Genomic DNA, 21,717 nt, shown 5'->3' with positions numbered 1-21,717 from the left:
ACCATTCTACTATTCAAAATCTTTATAGTAGAATAGAATGGCATAGGTCCATTTTGTTATCTTCAAGGGATTATAGAATGGCCCTAGGGCCATTCTCCAAACCCTTGTACATTATAGAATGGCCCTAGGGCCGTTGTCTAACACCCTTGAATATGATAGAATGGCCCTACCATCTGTGGAGGCAAAAGGACAAAAGGACCAAATGTATAAGAGATCAGAGCAAATCAACACAACATGAAATGAGTGAGTGTATATATGATGAAATCTAGTACAAGAGCTCAATGTGAGACTCTGAAGGAGCAGAGAGGGTTGTTGTCCCATGATAATGCTAAGGGTGGAGAAGGCCACAATCTAAGGTAGATGGTAGGCTGCCGTCCCCCAAAGAAATAAGTAGAGAGGGATGCCATCCCGATGTCGAGGTAAAGGAGCAAAGAGGGATGTTGTCCTGATGATGATGGATGAGGGCGGAGAGGGGTGGTGATCCCAAGGTAGTAGAAGCTGATGTAAAAACACTGAAGAGCTCTACTGTAGTAGAGAGGGCTGTTGTCCCATGAGCTACAAAAGAAAACGCTGATGTTGTCGATTGTAGCAGAGAGGGTTGCTGTCCCGTGAACTGAGGAGGAAAATGCTGATAAGGTCTACTGTAGCAGAGAGGACTATTGTCCCATGAGCTGAGGAAGAAAACACTGATATGATGATGATGATGCTGCTGTATAGCTACAGCAACAGAAGGTCGTCTATGAAGTGGTTGATCTGGGCATTGCCAACAAGACGTTGTGCTGAAGGTTTTGATGTGAACCAAGCACCTACAGTAGAGTGTATGCACAAGGAGATCAAGTCATTTTTTGTTGTGTGGTTTGTAGATTTATGATGCACCTTTTTATATGGAATTTGGGGTGCTGGTTGGCTAGGCAAAAAGAAGTCAACCAATAGCAAGACCTGAAAAAGGAAAAAATAAAAAACCTTTTTGGGTTGGAAATAATACCAATTTAGGTATTGTCACACACCCCTCTTAGGCCAAAAAGGTATGAGAGAAGCTGAGAAGTATGGTGAAGAGTTTGGTTGTCATGGGTGTAGATCATTGGCTCTCCATTTGTAGAGTATGTGAGTGTGAGCAGTATTGGATCAATGCTACAATGCAAAGGGTTCTTCACATGCATGAATGCCCATTTTTGGGTTTTCATTCATACATGCGCCCCAAACACAAAATAAAAAATGCTATGCAAAGGGAATGCAAGATGGTAAATGCAATGCAGTGGGTTTTCACATGAGCCGAGCCCTCATGGGGTTTTCACTGACTCATGCGCTTGATACAATAATGATAAAAATGTGACAGGAGAGGATGGTCTCCCTCTCAATATGCGAAGGGTGATGGTGGAGGACCGATGCCGATACGTTCGTGAAGACGCATGAGGATGGGCCGGTTGACGGACTTTGTAAGGATGTCGGCATAGTTGCCTGCCATAGGAATGTACTGGAGCTTGATGGTACCAAGCTCAACCTGTTTCCTAGTAAAATGAAAATGACACCCACACGCTTGGTACAGTTAGAAAAAATAGGATTGCCTGCTGGCAATCGCACTCTGACCTGCTGACACGAAGATGGTAGAAGCAGTGTGAATGGTAACGTGCATCTCCACACAAGAAGCCGACGAAGATACATAGCCTCAGTGGTGGCATCGTAGAGGGCCCGGTATTCAGCCTCAGTAGAAGAACCTACAACAGTATCTTGCTTCTTGCTAGACCAAGAGAAAGGGGCAGATCCAAGGAAGTACAAATAACCACCATGAGAACACACCGGCCCAGTCCGAGTCCGTGTAATCACGCAGGGTGATCCCATGACTGTAGTGAAGTCCAAACATATAGGTACCTGCTAGATAGCAAACAACCCTCATCACTGAACTCCAATGTGGCCCCTTAGGAGCATTGAAATACTGACTAAAGCTGGATGTGCAATAGGAAATGTTAAGTCGAGAATTTGTGAGCCATATGAGTTTCCCAACCACTTGGCAGTAGGCTCGCTCTTCATGTGGAGGTGAGTCCTCTTCCTTGATAGTTTGATGGTTGGATCCAATGGGGTAGCCACAGGGTAGGAAGTAATGAGTTGAAGACGATACTTTTGTTGTGACACAAAAATACCATCAGGATGTTGGATCACATCCATTCCAAGGAAATATGAGAGAAGACTGAGATCAGTCATCTCAAAAGTTCATCTCAGTTGTGCCATGATATTAGCCACTTTGGCTTGATTTGAACCAGAAATGACGAGGTCATCAACATACACACTAGGTAGCAAACCACCCCCTGATCTGTGTGGATATAGATATTAGGATCACAATGAGATATTTGAAAACCTTGGTTGTATAAAAAAATTTCAATGCAATGATACCACGCTTGGGGGACTTGCTTAAGCCCATAAAGAGCTTTATGCAGCGAAAGACTTTGTCCTCATACCCATGCACAGCGGGAAACCTGGAGGTTGGTCAACATAGACATCTTCCTCAAGAATGCCATTTAGGAAGGCACTCTTGATGATAGATTGGCCATTTGTGGTGTTTGTGCAAACAGATTGAATAAGAGACGGATTGTCCTCATTCGAGCGGTAGGTGTGAAGGTCTCGTCGAAGTCAATGCCTTCTTTTTGTCAAAAACCTTGCACCACAAGCCGAGCTTTGTATTTGTCCAAGGTACCATTGGCTTTAAATTTGGTGCGAAAGATCCATTTGGTTCCAATGACCTTCTTATAATGAGGGCAATCCACAAGGGACCAAGTGCTATTACGATCAATGCTTTCGAGTGTAGTAACATGCAGCGGAAGTATTTGTAATTAAGGATCCTGTCACACGTCTCACACCACCTTCTGTATCGCAATCCACTTTTGTCACTTCAAACTTTAAGAGATTGAGAGAGAGAGAGAGAGAGAGAGAGAGAGAGAGAGAGAGAGAGAGAGAGAGAGAGAGAGAGAGAGAGAGAGAGAGAGAGAGAGATACAACCATACACCAGATTGGGTCCCGAATTACCCGCCGCCGCTGAAGGTGTCATGTGCACATAGTGAATCTACCGTGTGCTACACGCACACAAGACTAGATTCAAAGATCAAATATCCAAAGTTTTTACTGGGTTTCTATGTATTACCTTAGGAACAGGTCAATTTACGAATAGAGTTGGCAGTTTTGAGTATGGGTGTGTCATCGTCGCGCTGCATGCACAGGATAGCATGTAGGCGTCGCCTTTTTGACAAAAGAGGCTCTACGTTGTGTGAAGTTTTGTGGAAACCTCAGACTCAACTTGTACATGTGTACCTGAGTGATGATCGTGTTGTGATAAAGTCATGGGAGCACCCATTGACTCAGTGTGGGCGTCATGGATATGGCAATCAAGCATAGGGCTTTGATGGAGGTGTATGTGCAGGGACAATGTTGAGATTCTGGAAGCACAGGCTCGTCCGGAACGTAGCTGCTGAAGGTAATGTCTGAATATGTGTGGGCGCGTCAATAATACAATGGGCACTTGGAAGGTCGCATTTGAGATATGTGGAGCATGGAAAAAAAAAGGGCCAAGGTTGCCTTGGGCATGAGTGTGAAAAGCAATGGTGGCCATCTATAAGGTTTTAAGAAAAAAGAAAGAAATAATAAACAACGTGGCCACCTATAAGGTAAACCACGTGGAGTTTTTTTCGAGCTGCCAGCACGAGTTCTAGAAGCTGGCGAATCGAAGAGAGTCGGTGCAGCTTGGGTTTGAAGGGAGTTCGCCAAGTGAGGAAGCCGACAGAGGGCTGGCATGTGGGAGCCGCCCAGACGAAACTGCAGGTGTTGCAGAGGAAGGCGAGCTGGGGTGTGTGGCCGTCGTGCAGCAGCTGAAGGAGCCAACGTGTCGGCTTGTGAAGAGCAGCGAGGAGGCAGCTCTGAAGCGCTGAGAGGGCGCAGCTACAAGACGCTGAAAAGGGCGAGGAGCACAGAGAAGTGGAGGCGACTGGTTTGAAGGGAGATCGCCGAGGAGAGTTGGAGACCCGTGTGTTTTTGTGTGGCTAGCTACAGCGAACAGGCGCAGGGATGTTGGGGTAAGGAGGTGAACCATGTGGAGAGCTGGGGAGTTCTCAAGCGGGCGTAGCCGCACCATATGCAGAGAAAAAGTGTGGTTGCTGCCGTGTGGAGGAGAGACCTTTCTGGTGCATGGAGACAAGCTGCTGGGAAGAGGTGTGAAGTCAGCCAGCGTAGGTGACCGGTTCTGGTGTGGAGGGAACATGCGTAGGCTGGTGTTGGTGCTAGTTGAAGGCACCTGGATCATCAAGTGAAAAGTCTGAATCGTTGAGGCGACTGGGGAGACAGCTACAGGCAAGCGAAGTGCAGAGGGGCGCAGGCTTGGTGGGCCTTGGGTGTTGTGTGGTAAAGGCAGTCGAGAGATACAGAGTGGACAGAGCGAAGACTTGAAGGAAGGGAGCTGCCAGCCACTTGTAGAGAGAGGGTGTTCTGGTGTGTTTGCTGGATGCCCAGGAGGGCTCGCAAATAGTGGAGGATCGCCGTGAAGAAAAGAGAAGACTGGCTAGTGAGGACAAAGAGGTGTGACCGGTTTTTGCTTGAAGAACTCGCAGTGTGCTGGTGGTGTAGGAGAAAGTGGCTTCAGCTGAGATGCAGAGCAGAGAACGAAGAGGTCGGCTGCTGCAGAGAAGCAAAAGAGCGAAGGGATTTGGAGCGACCAGGAGCTGGAGAGGGTTGATTGCAAGCGGGTGCTTGATGAAGCTGGTGTCTGGAATATCTAACCCTGTAAAGAAAGGTCTGTTTTGAAATATAAGTCCTGTTCATGCTCTTTGGTCTGGTGTTCTGGTGTGTTTGCATGCGTGTGTGGAAGTGTGGCATTCTATAAAGGCGTAGACAGCTTTACCGCTTCCGTGCCATCAACGTCTGCACCACACCAAGATTCTGTGGCACCATATGATTCATGAGATCTTTTGGTGTGACCACTATATAGCTTATGGGGTCCTTGTATATGAGTTTTTTAGTGGGGAGGGGAGGAGGGGGGTTCGGCTCTCGTGAAAGGAGTACGTGTCATTGCTCTGTGCTTTAGAGTAAGGCGTTTCGCCACAATGGTCATCATCTTGGATTCTCCATGTTTATGTTTTCCTCACTCTCGATTCGCAGTGCTGTCCCATATAGATGCAGGACGTAGTGACGAGTGTGAGCCTTACAGCAGGATAAAACCAATTGGTGAGTGTGAGATCACCTGGGCAAAGCAGACTCCATTATTTTGATTATCGACCACAAGACCTCCAACAACGATGGACCAACACCAAACCTCCTCTTGCTTGAGCTTTTCGTCCATGTCGATCTTTACTGTCTCAACAATGACAGTTGGAGAACTGGTGCTCGCAAGCCTCTCATCAGAAGTGCTAGCAGAATGAGCCAACTTTTTTGCATTCATTTTCTTATTGAGCTCTCTCGTCACTATGTTTTAAGTCAGTGTGGAAGGAGCTCTGTGTCTTTGTTTTTTTCACATTATTAGCTAAGCTGTTTTCCATACTACTTCACATTAGGGGAAGGTTGAGGTCTATGGGGGCCCTTTAAGCTGCCATGAGATTAAAGAGATAATTAGTGTGAAGGCCAATAGGAAAAATACATGTGTACGAAAATGTTGGGTTGCTTAAGAACCTAAATCTTGTGGTCAAAGGTAGAATCTTACCTTTTTCAGATCCGTAGCAAAGAAAATCTTCAATATCTTTTCTTTTTTATATTTTTATAAGGGAAAAGTTTTAAAAAGTTATCCCCCCCTCACTTCCCTTTTCCCTCCACATCTCTCCAAAAGTAGGGGCGTGTTTCTCTCTCCTCCCTTTTAGACTAACCCACTTTCCCCATCTACCACTCTCTACACCTCACTTGCAGCCCTATCTTCATCTCCAACTTGAGGAAAGCTCTTTGCTACCAGCTACTCAGAGGAAGCTTTGTTATCAGCCTCTCTCTCTCTCTCTCTCTCTCTCTCTCTCTCTCTCTCGCTCTCTCTCTCTCTCTCTCTCTCTCTCTCTCTGTGCAAGTAGGCACCTAATGCAATCCCTCATTAGCTTTCTTTTGAGGAAAGCTCTTTGCTACCAGCTACTCAGAGGAAGCTCTGTTATCAGCCTCTCTCTCTCTCTAGAGGAAGCTCTGTTATCACTCTCTCTCTCTCTCTCTCTCTCTCTCTCTTTGCAAGTAGGCACCTAATGCAATCTCTCATTAGCTTTCTTTTGAGGAAATCTCTTTGCTACCAGCTACTCAGAGGAAGCTCTGTTATCAGCCTCTCTCTCTCTCTCTAGAGGAAGCTCTGTTATCAGACTCTCTCTCTCTCTCTCTCTCTCTCTCTCTCTCTCTCTCTCTCTCTCTCTCTCTCTCTCTCTCTCTCTCTCTCGCTTTCTCTCTCTCGGCAAGCAGGCACTCAATGCAATCTCTCATTAGATTTCTTTTGAAGCTTTAGCTTTCTTTGTGTGTGTGCATGTGTGTGTGTGTGTGTGTGTATTGTGTGTGTGTGTGTGTATGGATTTGCAGCGATCTTCTTTGAAGCTTTAGCTAGCTCTCTCTCTCTCTCTCTCTCTCTCTCTCTCTCTCTCTCTCTCTCTCTCTCTCTCTCTCAGCAGGTATTTGCTTTTTTGCCATATTCTTAACATTCACTTTCTTTTCATTTGGGCAATCTATGGCTCTTCAGTGTGTACGCAGGCCATCCTCCACTATCGAGTCCATGGCTATTTCCAAAGTACACGATAATGAAGGTTATTGGATTCCTACCGTTTTTAAGCGGTTCATGTGGATAACAATGCAACCCAGTTTGAGGGGTGCACACAAGGTTCCCCGAGAAGGCATATGGCTTCCACAAGAGCACTTGAGCCAATTTCTCCTCCTGCACTAAATAGCTCGGAATGGCCCATTCCAAACCCCACCACAATGGAGAGCTTTCGACGCAGGATTTTCCATGACATTCAGTCAAGCCTAAAGGCTGCATATGGATCCCACATGACAAGTGTATCTCTTTTTATGCCTTTACATGTGTTTATTGCTATTTTCAATGTAGGCAAGTTCCATCGCACCCCAACAATGTGGATAAGCAAAGATGGGGCCTTTGAAGCTCTAGATACATTTCTAAAAGGCGATTGGACCACCAAGGTGGCAGGACATCAGGGTGATGTAATAAAGTGCTCAGCGCGGCCGGTAATGTCAATGGGTAAGATGCAGGTATTAGATAGGCAAGCAAAATCTAACTATGGTGTACCCAATTAGAAGGTGGAAACGCTCGCATGATGGTGAATGGGAAGCTTTGGACTCTGATCTCTATGCTAGGGAGGAGGTAGAACTTCATATTGAAGTTCGCCCAGGAGAGGAGCATACAGTGGTAGTGAATGATGATTGGTATTTCACTCAGTTGAGAGAGCGTATTGTCATGCCCTTTAATGTAAGGAACCAATTCAAGTTTGTTGTTTCTAATCGACCTATGTGTCACAGGTCAGAGAAACATACACTCTGTGTGTCGCCGCATTGATGGGGGCCGTCTGATATATTCAGAAATGTGGTGCCATGGAGCACAAGGAAGGTAGGGAGTGAGTCACATAAGCAAGAAAAGAAGCATGGACATTAAAAAAAGGAATAGATTTAGGGTCTAATGTCAAAGGTTGATTTGTATGGTCATTTGTAATTGGTGAAGTTAAAGATCAAAAAGATAGCACATGGAAAGTGCAAGGGAGCACATGTGGTGTGAGCATTTATGGACACATGGTTGGCACTAGGGTGCACACAAAGCTTGGATTGAAGCTCTTCTCCAAGGCTATAAATATGGGTGTATGAAGCTTGATTATTGCAATAAGATTATTGAGTTTATGTGAATAAAGGATCCTTACAAAGTGCAGAAACAAAATTAAACTGAATTTATTTTAGGACCAAAAAAAGGCTTAAATCTCAATAAGGCCCTAATCAAGCCTCAGAAAAGCTCACGGAGAAAAAAAAGTCATTTGGGGCTCAAAATCACCTGGTGAAGTCTGGCAGTAGATAGAACAATTTTAAAAAAATCAAAAGTTTTTCTTTTCTTTAATGTTTGTAGAGGCAGATTAATCATCAAAAAAGTGTACACAATGTATGAATGAGTAGAAAAATGAAAAAAAAGCCATGTGCACTACAGCGCGAATTTAAGCCTTTCTTCATCTTTGAAAAGCTTAAATTCACGCTGTAGCACACATGCCTTTTTTTTTTCATTTTTCTACTCATTCATGCATTGTGTACACTTTCTTGATGATGATTAATTTGCCTACAAACATCAAAAAATGAAAAAAAAAATGATTTTTTTAATTATTCTATCTACTGCCAGATTTTAGCTGGATGTTAATAGACAATATTTGAACAAATATTTGATCATTTATCAATGAAATTTCCTACACATTCACATGGCTACCAATAGTTTATAGGGAACAGTGCTGACATAACAAATAAACAAGAGAAATGCTTGAGAATTCTTAAAAACATTACAATTAAAAAAGTATACATTTTGTATTGAATTCGTAGAAAGAAAATTACAAGTTCCTGAGAAGATTTCTTAGAGCTTTTTATCTTGGTCACTCTGCGTGGCTTTCTCACCTAGGCTATTAGCTATAATACTAGGATTGGTTACACCTTTGGAGATTGATGTAGCACAATGGCTTAGCACATGGCCCGGTGTAGTTGCCTGCAAATGTATACATAGCTGCTTCCCTGTGCTAATAAGTATACATTTGTTTGCATTATTTGCTAGCCCATCTTCGGTGAGAACCCCACTTAGAGCTTTACACTTGATGAGCTCTGCTTGTGCCTCTCATAGTACTCTAAATGGATTACTCGAATAAATGATGGAGAGCGAGGCTAGGAAGGTAATGAATCAGGGAGGTGTCTCGTCCATCGGATTGCACACGAACTCCACCTCCACGTGCAGCAAACTTGTCAAAAATATAAGCTTTCTACAAGAGAAAAAGTTTAGGTGTTAGTAACAACTCGCTTATAAATATGAAGGCACGGCTTCTTAGAACTTTGATTTGAGGATGTAAGTTCCCTCCTAGCTATCTTTAATATCTTATTTGTTGCCCCAACTGGCAACTCCTACACTCAAGCATTAACAATCGTGATTTGAGCCGCTTGCCTAAAACTTAGAGAGAGATTGAATAGCTAGAGAGATAGAGAGAGAGTAAAACTAGTTTTTAAGTTTTTTGTTTTCTTTTAACTGGGAGAAAACGACCCATGCACATGTGTGTGTGTGTGTGTGTAGAGAGAGAGAGAGAGAGAGAGTCATATTAACATCCGTGGAATGCCTTGAAGGCATATGGGACATCACAATAATTACAATCCACTTCAGGGTGCACTTAGGCACAAGTGCGCATAAGCGCGAACTTTGAAAATAAAAATAAAAAGCTAAGGATCAACTACCATGTGTAATATGGAATGCGTGGGTATGTAGGAGAGAGCCAATCAATTAGTGAGGTTTAGGCTTCCGGAAGTCTTCAATTATTGATCTTCATTCACGGTAGATAGGCCACTTTCCAGCTTGGCGGGCTTGTCGAACTTTAGCAAGTTATGGACTTTTGTTTTTGAGCTGTATAGGTGTAAGCTCGTCTGCTAGCCATAGCTTGGTGCCTTGGAGTGTCTTGGATTGTTCGCAAAACCTTGATCTTGTCCTTCTTGGTTTCATAGCATAGGACGGCCTATCCCCCTTTCGGATAATGAGAAAATAGAAAAAAAATAAACCTTTTTATGCAAGGAAAAATATGGGAGACTAAGGGGATTTGTAGTAATCACTTGTGTTATGCATTTAGGATATACATGGGGTTTTAACACTTGCTATCTGAGGTAGAGAGAGTAGAATTATTTTTTTAAAGATAATTTTGATTTTTATTAAACAACTAGAGAGAGAGAGAGAGAGAGAGAGAGAGAGAGAGAGAGAGAGACAAGCAAAAATGAGAGAAGAAGTAGAGAAAGAATCTATACAATGGTTGGTGTGTGTGTATATAAAAGCTGTGGAAAATGAGAGGGGGAGAGAGAGAGAGTCTCGAAGACCCTTTTACAGGATTACAAGGTTTTTTCACATATATTGCGAAGTAAATATTTTTTTTAGAAAAATGACTAAAATTGAACACCACAACAAACACACACTACCTATTACTATGTGCCTCACAGTATAGTCCAAGGAGATTTGATCCCACGACCTCACGGAGGCACTCGAACACTTCCAACATTTGTACATTTTTGTAAGTTCACCACTTTACTTCTAATTATACACGGTTAGAAAAAAGCATGCACTCAAAATTTGGTCATCTCGCTAGAGGGAGTCCAGCACGAGAACATAAACTACTCTATCATTAAAGCCTTGAATTCTCAATGGCACAATTTATTATGCCGTGCCGTGGGAAAAACACCACTTAAACATTGAAATAATCGTCCTGACTAGAACTATGAATTGGCATAGGATTAAACATAAGGTTTTGACCGATGTAGCAAGTCCTAATTAGGGTGTATTTTTTTAAAGTACCCTAATTAGGATGTTAATGTTCCCCACACAGCTGGAAGTTAGCTTGCATGAGATCAAAACATGTGATTTACTTCATTGAGCATGCCATTGATGATTCAGAGTCACAACAGAAATACAAGCATTGAAAGTTCTACTACATACATATAGAGGAATCCTTGCAGCAAAACCATGGTCCCAATATTGTTAACATTCACAAAGCATCATTTTCACAAAAAAGTTGGTATAAAAAAATCCCAGGTTCACCATTCCCCTTAGACCTTACATGTGTGTACTTTCTATTTGGTGTCTTCTGGCAAAACCATATCACTGTATTGAGCAATGGTATTAAAAAATTACCTTCCTTTAGTCACTAGTTTACTTTTCACGGTTCAATTCCGGTTGCCTTTTGGCTTGTGTTGAAATTAGCCACTGAGTTTTTGAGAACGTTAGTCAAAAATTATAAAATTTTGATGAAAAAACCCGCACAAGTAAAAGAGCGCTCCTTATTTTGACTAATAACTAGTATTGCACCCGCGCATTGCTCTACGGCCGACCAAGGTTCCAGAAAAGAACTATTCCCTATCTACAACCATCGCTCTCTCTCTCTCTCTCTCTCTCTCTTTCACACACACACACACATGCACATGACCCTCTCTCTCTCTCTGTCACGTACACACACTCTCAAATGTTGAAACTCTCTCTCTCTCTCACACATGCACACACATATACACGCTCTCTCTCTCTCTCTCTCTCTCTCTCACACACACACACACACACACACACATAAACACACACACATGCACACACTCCCTCTCTCTTCTTACACTCTCCCACACATAGAAGCTCTCTCTCTCTCTCTCTCTCTCTCTCACACACACACACACACACGTGCGCGCGTGTATGCACACACACACTCTCTCTCTCTCTCTCTCTCACACACACACACATACACATATGTAAATATATAGTATATACAATATTATGTTTTAGATACATATACCTATACATAGACACATATACATATATACATGTATTTAAAAATATAAATACAAACATCGTCATAATTTAATTAATTTTGATTAAATTTTAATGTGCAGAGATGGGTGATAAGTTGTGGTCACTTTTAAATATATAGATAGATATATCATACATACATCGAAACACACACACACACACACACACACACACACACATATATATGTATATACATATACATACATACATACATACATACATACATACATATGTATGTATGTATAAATGTATAAATGTAAATAAAAACATACACACATTAAATATATGTATGTATGTATAAATGTATAAATGTAAATAAAAACATACACACATTAAATATATGTTTTCTATTTAATTTATATTCTATTTATATTTTATTAAAAGCTACTTTTTATTCTCTATCTCTCGCTCTCTTTCTCTCTCTCTCTCTCTTTTCACCCTCTCCCTCGTTACATGTCTCTCTCTCTCTCTCTCTCTCTCTCTCACACACACACACACACAGACACACACACACACACACACACATGTACACACCGCATATACACTAATGCAAATGCACACTCTCTCCTCCCACACAAACTATCTCTTACGTAGAAATTCTCTGCCTCTCTCTCTCTCTCTCTCTCTCTCTCACACACACACACACACACACACACACACATGTATACACCGCACATACACTAATGCAAACGCATACTCTCTCCTTCCACGCAAACTATCTCCTACATAGAAATTCTCTCTCTCTCTCTCTCTCTCTCTCTCACACACACACACACACACACACACACATGTACACACTGCATATACACTAATGCAAATGCACACTCTCTCCTCCCACACAAACTATCTCCTACGTAGAAATTCTCTCTCTCTCTCTCTCTCTCTCTCTCTCTCACACACACACACACACACACACACACACACACACACACACATGTACACACCGCACATACACTAATGCAAATGCACACTCTCTCCTCCCACACAAACTACCTCCGACATATACATATACATATACATACATACATAATATATATACGTGTATGTATATTCTCTCTTACACATGCACATAATATATATACGTGTGTGTATGTATATTCTCTCTCTTACACATGCACATAATATAATATTAGAAGATATGTATGTGTGTGTGAGGAGGAGGGGGAGGGCTGGGTACACTCACGCATGCACGTGTCCATATGTGCGAGTGTGTGTATGTGTGTTTGTATGCGTGTGTGCACATATCATGTACTTGTGTACGTGTGTGTACACATGAACATACATGTGTGTGCGTCAACATACATATGTCTTTATATATACATGCTTACATACCTATAGATACACATACATACATAATATATATACGTGTGTGTATGTATAGTCTCTCTTACACATGCACATAATATATGTGTGTGTGTGTATATATTCTCTCTCTTACACATGCACATAATATAATATTAGAAGATATGTATGTGTGTGTGTGTGTGCGGAGAAGGGGGGAGGGGAGGGAAATTTTTATTCTGATGTATTATATATATATATATATATATATATATATATATATAAGAAACTCATTCAATGCGTAAATGGTTTGATGGTGGCAACTAATTGTGAACCCCAATGAGTAAATGGTTTGATGGTGACAACTAATTGTGAGCCCCAATGCATCTAGGCGTGTGGGAAAGATGTTAAAATATTGCATCTTCCTTTTGCTGTCGTGGAGGTCCTGTCGGCCTGTTTTCTACAGCCGACTTTCTTCATGCACAAGTATATAAGAGTTGCTCTCTTTTATTCATTCAATCATCTTACATTGCCCTATTTGCTGGCTCTTGTACTCTATAACCTCAGGCTAATAAAGCTCTTGTTCTTGCTTGCAATCTTTCTCTCTCTCATGTTTATTTGCTTCCGCTTGTGCACATTCTTTCATGGTATCATACGCTTAGGCTCCGGCTGTTGCACAAAAATCTGCTCTCTATCTCTCTCCTTCTTCAACTATTCCTTGCTTTTGATGCTTCCCTAGATTATCTTGGCTGTAGATACTTCAACAGTGGCTGCGTTTTCTTCATTAGCTGCTGCGTTTTTTGATCTACAAGCCCTCCTACTGCTTACGGCCAACCCCCAGGCTGCGTTTTCTTCTACAGAGGCAAGTGGAGGAGTTCTCACTACAAATTCAGTAAGGGCATCAATTTTGTAGCAAGTTCTTGAAGGATATTTTTGCCTGACAAGTGGCACATCAGCTCTTCTCCCTCCAAGATCCCCTCCCCCTTCCGGTAGGAGGTTCCCAATGGTGTGTTTTTGGGTTTCTTTTGCTACTGTCCAGCCTGCATCTTCAGAGGGGGCTACTAGTCCCTAGTTAGATCCTGTGGAAAGGTGCTTGAGAGAGCACGTGGATTGCTTAGCTATAGAGGTTGTTTGAGACATAGCTTCTTTGAGGCAGACATGGGTCCCCCCTGCACGAACAAGGAGGACAAGCTCAGTGGTTCAAACTATGATCACTGGAAGCTTAGGAAATGGACTCAGGACCAGGAGGATGCCTTTCTCGTAGAACTTTCAGCTTGGGAGAATCAAGACTCAAAAGCTCACTTTGCACTTGTATGAGCCATCTCACCAAAGGTCTCCCCCGCCGTGCAAACATTGGATTGTGCTGCTTCTGTTTGGAGAAAGCTGACAGATCTATATGTACGGGACTCTACAATGCGCTCTGTCAACCTATTGGGTCAGCTCTTTTTCCTGGAGTTTACAGCAGGGACTTCCATGCAGTCGTTTGTGATGAAGGTTAAGGTAATCCATGACCAATTAGTGGCAATGGGTACCGCCCTGACCTCTTATCAGTTAGCTGCTCTCGTCCTCATCAGGCTTCCTGCAGATTATGACATGATTTCCCGAGCTTTGCAGGTTCAGATCACAACACGTTCCCTCGAGTTTGATGATATGTGTACTCTCCTCTTGGAAGAGGAATGCATCCTAGTTTCACAGGGAAAATTGAAAGTTTCATCGTCTATTGGACCTAATCAGGCACGCATGACGGTGCAGAAGAAAGTTCGGAGTCGGTGTTACAAGTGTGGGAAGAAAGGCCACCTGTCAAAGGATTGTCAGTCAAAGGATAAAGGCAAAGCCAAGGACAAGGGCAAGTCTTCAAAGAAGGGCAAAGACAAGTTACAGGACACTAACACAGACTCATCTAGTGATAACCCCAGCTCTCCCAAGGCCTTACAGACTGGAGAGAACATGACTGGTGTCCTGCTCTGATCCTAAGGGCATCCCCCCGCGTGCTGTCTTCCAAAAACGGCTTGTGGACGGGAGAGGGGACTTTCAAAAGCTCTCTTATATTAAATCTGGAGCATGGGACCCATGTGTCGGAGTTCCAAGTATAAAGACAGGCAAGTTCACTTGATGGTCCGGATGAGTTCCAGGATCAACCAAGTTTCCTTCATGGTTCAGATGAGTTCCAGAACTATTGGTCAGCAGAGACTATGGACAGGATGTGTTCCATGTTCATTTGTTCGAGGTTATTAGATGTGATGTGTTCACAGTTCTACTTTGAGTTTGAAGCCAAGCAGATTTTCTTTTGCTCTTTATAGTGGCATTAAGTTTTCTGAAGACAAGAAGCTGACATGTGCATTTTTCGAGGTGTACTCAGTACTAACCATGCTGAGGTGTCCATGGTCGCACCTTCGTCATCAGTTTTCTTCTGACTTTTTTGCACACTTTAAGATACAGAGGGAGTGTTAAAATATTGCATCTTCCTTTTGCTGTTGTGGAGGTCCTGTCGGCCTGTTTTCTACAGCCGACTTGCTTCATGCACAAGTATATAAGAGTTGCCCTCTTTTATTCATTCAATCATCTTACATTGCCGTGTTTGCTAGCTCTTGTACTCTGTAACCTCAAGCTAATAAAGCTCTTGTTCTTGCTTGCAATCTTTCTCTCTCTCATGTTTATTTGCTTCCGCTTTGTGCACATTCTTTCATAAGAAACCCCCAAACACTTGTTTTCTCTTCTCTTTTCTCCTTTTCAAAAATTCTCCCTCTCCGATGATTTTTGACAAACTAGGTCACCCTTCAAAATGATGGGCTCAACAGAAATAATGCTCGTTTGTTCACTATTTATTTAATTTTTCGATAGGCACTCAAAATAAGTGGATGTATTTTACAGTCAAAACGCCCAAAACGGGCATGACGCCCCTCAAAAAACCACCTTGCTCAGATGCTGTGCTCCATGACGTATAGAGGTTAAGATTGCTGTCTTAACAAAACCGTGCAGTCATGTTCTCTCTTCATTTGTACTTTGCAGTTGGCATTATCTGCACAGCCGAAACAACAGAGGTACGGAAGGCTAATAGTTCGAGCAGCCTGTACTGTCCCACCATTCACAAATAGTCATTCCAAGAGGTGGTCTACTAGTGCTAGTAGAAAGCTTTAAGTTCTTTAACAATTTGGAGTGATACTCTAGTGCACTAAAACGAATGGACAAGCATTGAATCGAGATTTCAAGTGAGCCATTTAGGTCCTACCGCCAAGTTACCAATCCCACAATATGAAGTTTGGTTCATGTCTACATATAGCTGATAACAGTTGGTTCATACAGCTGCACTAAGAGATAACAGTTGGACAATAGTTATCCTTGACCACATATCAACGGGTTTCCAAAATGATCTGCATTCCGTGTTCAGGTTGCAATGTTAACATCGCAGTTGGTGCATGCTTGTACCCAGGGGAAAGATGGAACCGAAAGCGCTGTAAGACCATGCAAAGAACGATCTTCGCCTCCATCATAGCGAAGTTTTGGCCCACACAATTCCGAGGGCCTGTTGAAAAGGGTAGATAAGCCATTGGATGTTTGCAAGCCTTCGAAACACCATCCGCGAAGCGCTGAGGATCGAAATCATGGGCGTTTGGGCCCCAAAATGCAGGATCAACATGCAAGGGAAGTATGGGGACTAAGAAGGTGGTACCCCCAGGTATTAAAGTATCACCAAGTTTCATATCCTTTGATGCCTCTCTGAAAACACCTGTGACCGGAGGGTACAATCGCAATGATTCATACAGAATCATCCCAACCTGTCATAGTTGTTTCAGGTGTTAGCATATCATAGAAACAGCAAACGTGCACACATATGGTCACACCCAGAAAACATTTCAAGCTTACAATTTTCATCTGGTTCAAAGCTTCCCCATCTGGATGGTGCGTGCCAAAAAGGTTGAGGACTTCTTCCCGAGCCCGCTCTTGCCATTGAGAATGAACAGCAAGAAGCATAACTGTCCATGTAAGCAACGAGGATGTCGTCTCGTGACCAGCAAAGAAGAATGTTTTGCACTCATCGATGATTTCTTGCAAACTCATGTTCAGGTTCTTCTGACTTCCTTGCAATTCCTCCCTGTAGGCAGACATCATCAGTCCCAATAAATCATTTCCATACAGGTCGTTTCTGCCCACTTTGGAAGAACCCAACCGCTTCTGAATAATCTCTTCCAGTATCGTTGTGATCTCCTTCGTCAATCTCCATCGGAGCCGATTGGTTGTCGTGGGTAAAAACCTGCAAGAAATCCTTATTTTTGATGTAAGCCTCACAACACAATCCCGTCACATTTAAGTTGACTTGCTGAATTTCAGTCGCCTTTTGATAGTTCCAGCTATTTCTGGGCTAGATCTTTCTGCTTGGGTACACCCTTCCACTGATACTCAACTTGCCTCCTGCTGCCCCTGACTTGGGCTTTGCAGGGACTGGCGTACAATGCCCTCATCTGCCCCTCAGCCACCAGTTTATCTGCATCTGTAGGGGTCGTCACTGGTCAGCCAGCACAAAGCCCAATAAAGTGCGTTCACACCCTGGGCCACCCCACATCTGGGTCCTACCTTGGCACCTGGGGCAATCCCTTTCTGCTTACCTAGAAGGTTCCAATTTGGCCTCTAAACTTTCCATTAAGCACAAACACACACACACACACACACATATATTCACACAAAGGCCTTCGTACTGAGCTTCCGTCAAACCTCCGGAGATGCAAGGCAGACTCAACCATAATGAAGCCTAGCACTAAGGGAAGAAGCAAATAAAAAGAATTAGTACAGCGAATAAGTAGTTGATAGGGCAAATGCACCGCTAAAGATCGAAAGAATAAGCAGAAATCAACTGGCCACAACTCGGACGAAAAATTCACAATGTGAAATCTGCATGTCCGCTAATACAGCTGAATTATATACCTAGATGAATCTAGGAACATGCCCAAATTCGCCTTTTAGGAACGTGCATGTTATATACTCATGGTAGTCAACCCACAAGACTATATAACTATCAACTCCATTATGCATAGTATGGACTAGATACTACGACATCCCCACTAACGTCATCAGTGCCCAATAGTGGGTGTAGAACTCTGTATCAAGATATGCTCTCTCACACGCACTCCACACACACACACACACACACACACGCACATAAGAGCATATATTCACACAAAGGCCTTCGTACTGAGTCTGGAGCTATGTCCACGTTGCACTCGCATTTGTGATGCATGCCTGCTAAACTTGGAGCACAGGGGAACATGACTCTCCTCTTGCAAAACATCCAACCTGGTCCAACTATAGTCACAACTCGCTCTCAAACGGCTCTGCTTCCTCTGATGGCTCTGGCAATGCTACGTCCTCTCGGATAGTCGCCACTTCGGAAATTATCTTTGAAACTAGGCTCGCATGACTCTCGGCTCTTGGTGCTGTCACCATCTCTGGTTTCTGCTAGTTCTTTGAGACTTTCTCCTGCCCTTGTGCAGGCTCTACAAAGTCTGATAACAGTACCCCTTCTTGGTCTTGCACCAGCCCAAAATCCTTTGAAGTTCTCCAACTAGTGAGAAATCCAACTGTTCCATGCTCGGGAGACTCCCTCCTGCTGTCGAGTCTCAATCATGGGTGCACAAACCACTGTTTCGACCAATACTCCTACTTTTTGCACAAGTACTGCAAAGTGTTCACTGCGCCTCTAAACACCTGCTTGGCAATTCACCCCCAGATTGCATATTCTAGCGGTTACAAATCTGATAGAAACTCTATGAAGAGAGAAAAAAGTTGACATGCCTACCTAACCTAAACTCTAGCAAACCTGCATGCAAACTAATGCATGGATCGACTGCAAAGACCTATGCAGACTTGCGCAAATGAGTACAGAAGAACCCTAATGTACCCTTTATGGAAAAAACCCTAACACAAGGACTTGCTTTAGACTGACCTGTTTCTTTGATACCACTATAACCTGCATGCTGAAGCGTGCTTCATTAAAGCTTCCACACCTTAATGAACTTGTAATGCTCATCACTTATGCAAATGCAAAAGACAAGGCACATGACTTAATCTTTTGTATATTGCCAAAAAATGATTATATACAATGATAAACTAATATCTAGCATGAGATCCTGACTCCTATCCTATATGCATTTATAGAATTTTGGGGAGGATTGTGCCAACTCCCCGCCATACTTTATGTATGTTTTTTTTTTCTCTGTTAAGCTTCACTCACACAAATGAACACGAAAATCCTATGACTTGATGAATGACGTGTAGCTCAGATTCAAATGTGGTAATGAATTCGAAATTATCTACTTTGCGATGTACTCTCAGATCTCTGTCGATGTCCATCGATTCCTCACGTCGAATATAATCATAGCCTTGATGTTCATGCTCGTTCGAGCTCTATAAGCTGTTCATATAAACTTGAGAAAGACACGCATACGAAGAGGACGTGCTGCAGAAATGGTATGGGTTGCAGGGTCCATCTTCATTCAAGCGCTTCAAGATGTTTACACGTGAACAGAAGGACGCACGTTGTTTCAAAGTACGTTGACAACGCACACATGCAAGTAATCAAGAGGATAAGGGCACCCAAGCATCCTAGTTTATGGCTGTGTGGGAAAATGGAAGATTGGTATCATTGGGCTCATCCCTTGCATGGGTTTGTTCTTTTGGTTGGGCCCTCTTTTGTGCATGGCTGATGGTGGATCCACCTCAATGGTTGGTGTGGGTGTGATGGACACACTAGGGTGGGGGAGGAAGGGTTGTGTACACAGTACACAACCACAGGTGCACTCTACTGTGACCAATTATACTTCTGCTTTTGCCACAAGTAATGCAAAGTAACAACCAGTTGGCAATCCTCACAACCCTTGCATTCGTTTGCTTCCTGTGCCTTGCGTTCTTCTTCCCAGCCGTACCGCTCCTTGAGTCCGACAACTTTGGTGATACCATCCAGCCTTGGATTCCTTTGGGGTTTCTGCTCTTCTTGGAATCCATACTAAGGAGTCTTTATTGGAATGCGGAATTGTAGAGGTGACTCTTTAGGGAGCCATACTTAGGTGTCTTGGTGCTTTGTCTGAACCCTCCTTCTATGAGGTGTTTGGACTTGAGGTTTACGGGAGGTAGAAGTGGGCTTGATTCATGGGCTCTTTGGTTCAACCGGCAAGTCATCGTCTTCATCAAATACTTCAAACACCCAAGGGTTTAGGTTTGGTTCCGGTTCTTCCATTTGAGTGGTCAAATTGACATTATCAATGGTGAGGTTAAATTTGTTATCCACCAAATCGATAACACATTTGTGGCTACGATGCCAACTACGACCTAGTAGCACATCTTCGGCCGCTTCCCTTGGGTTCTCTATGTAGAATTTACAAGGCACTTTTACGTCTTGAATATACAATTCCGTACACAACATGCCTTGACATGATGATGAGTAGATATGTCGGAGAAGGTTTTTAAACAAGGAGTGGGGTTTAGAGTTGGTTTACCCATAGCCGTCCATTGCTTGAATGATAGACTATTCTGATCCACTCCTGAGAGTAGTCAAGGGCAGCTAGACAAGACCTTTACCACTCTATTGTCTGTAGAGAGAGCTAATGGAATCCGTATTGGTTTCACATAGTCCTCATCCTCGTTTGCGATTTTTACCGATGAGAGCTGGAAGTAAGACTCGATCACGAGACCTTACCCCAAAAACACACATGCTTCACCAATTGCTCTACCGCACTGCTGGTAATTTGCACTTTCTCCTCGCTCTTCTTTCTTGGTTTTCGGTTGTTGCTTTGTTATGTCTATGTCCATTCCACTGATCATCCCTTCTTCCTTTCCTTTGAACATTGCTCGCCTTTGCAATGGGTTGACGAGGCTTCTTATCAGAAGAAGAAGTCCATGAAAAATGCTTAAAGGGCTGCTCTGTCTTTGTTAGACTCTCATTTGGTGGAATGGTGGACTAAATGTCTAGGCGGGGTGATCCTTGATCTAAAGTATTCTCTAGTTCTTCCTGTTTTGCTGCTTAGTTTTTGCACTTCAAGATGCTTTTGGACTTCTTTGTGTAGAATCATCAAGCTTGCTAATGCTCCTACCTTTAGACAAAAAGTCTGGCAAAGGTCATGAGCAATTTCATTTGATATTACCGTGGTAGGAAGAAATGTTGGTTCACAATCTTCACTGGAAGTCTTCATTGTTAGAGGTGAGCTGGTATTTTACTTGTGCCATGGGGGATTAGCAATTGGAAATATTTCCCCTTACCGTTTTCATAGAGATGCACAATCTCTTTACCAGAATGGATAGGCATTAGAAGGTACTTGTCCACGCTCATATGTACTTGGGATGCTGGCTCTTTTAGGGTCAAAGTCTTGGACTTTTCATTGGTTAACAAAGACTCCTTCTGCACTTGGCAAGCTTCTTGCTTGGGCAAGAAGCTTTCTTTGGGTTAAAGCCAGGAGGTACTCCACCCTTCCTAGGCTTCTGTTCATCTATGGATGGCTTGCTAGATACCTCCACATATATATTGCCATTCTGATCAACATCAACATATATATTGCCATTCCAAGGTTGACATTTGCAGTAGTGTGCATGCATGAAAATGTGACAATCAAGAAGCCCAAATTGCATTCCAATCGCCCAAATCAAGATTGGACACAAACACATAAAACTTGCAACAAGCTTTAAGCCCGAGAATCAAACTGAACTTCACACACATGCAATTGCAATCATGAAATTTGAAATTGGTGTACACACACATATAAATGCAACAAAAATAAAGCACCATAAGCATTCCAAATTTGTAAACTACCAACTTATACACACATATGCAAGCATCAATGACATTAAGCATAAATAATTTTCAATTATGCCATTTGCACATGGACACACGTATGCAGTGTGGGGAGCTTAACTCAATCATATGCACATAGAAATTTCATGTGTGTGTGCCGCTCTTCGGA

General features: G+C 42.9%; 1 protein-coding gene across 1 annotated transcript; it reads right to left on the bottom strand.

Annotated features, from left to right (window-relative positions):
- Positions 1-15,951: 15,951 nt before the first annotated feature.
- Positions 15,952-19,552, bottom strand: LOC147615168 (cytochrome P450 72A397-like). Its single transcript, XM_086779188.1, has 2 exons — positions 16,637-19,552; positions 15,952-16,548 (listed from the first exon to the last, which is right to left on the bottom strand). Exons 1-2 carry the CDS (start codon positions 16,880-16,882, stop codon positions 16,123-16,125), a joined length of 672 nt encoding a protein of 223 aa, XP_086635314.1. The 5' UTR covers positions 16,883-19,552; the 3' UTR covers positions 15,952-16,122.
- Positions 19,553-21,717: the final 2,165 nt, after the last annotated feature.

The sequence above is a fragment of the Cibotium barometz genome, chromosome 40 (assembly GCF_041138505.1).
Source record: "Cibotium barometz isolate CiBa-2024 chromosome 40, ASM4113850v1, whole genome shotgun sequence".
NCBI classification, from domain to species: Eukaryota; Viridiplantae; Streptophyta; class Polypodiopsida; order Cyatheales; family Cibotiaceae; genus Cibotium; species Cibotium barometz.
The sequence above is the reverse complement of the archived record's forward strand: the minus strand, read 5'-3'. Positions and strand labels throughout refer to the sequence as shown.

Coding starts and splice junctions, on each gene's coding strand:
- LOC147615168 (XM_086779188.1), bottom strand. CDS start 16,882: ATGATGTCTGCCTACAGGGAGGAATTGCAAGGAAGTCAGAAGAACCTG. Junction 16,549..16,636: donor CTTTGAACCAGATGAAAATT/GTAAGCTTGAAA, acceptor CAACTATGACAG/GTTGGGATGATTCTGTATGA.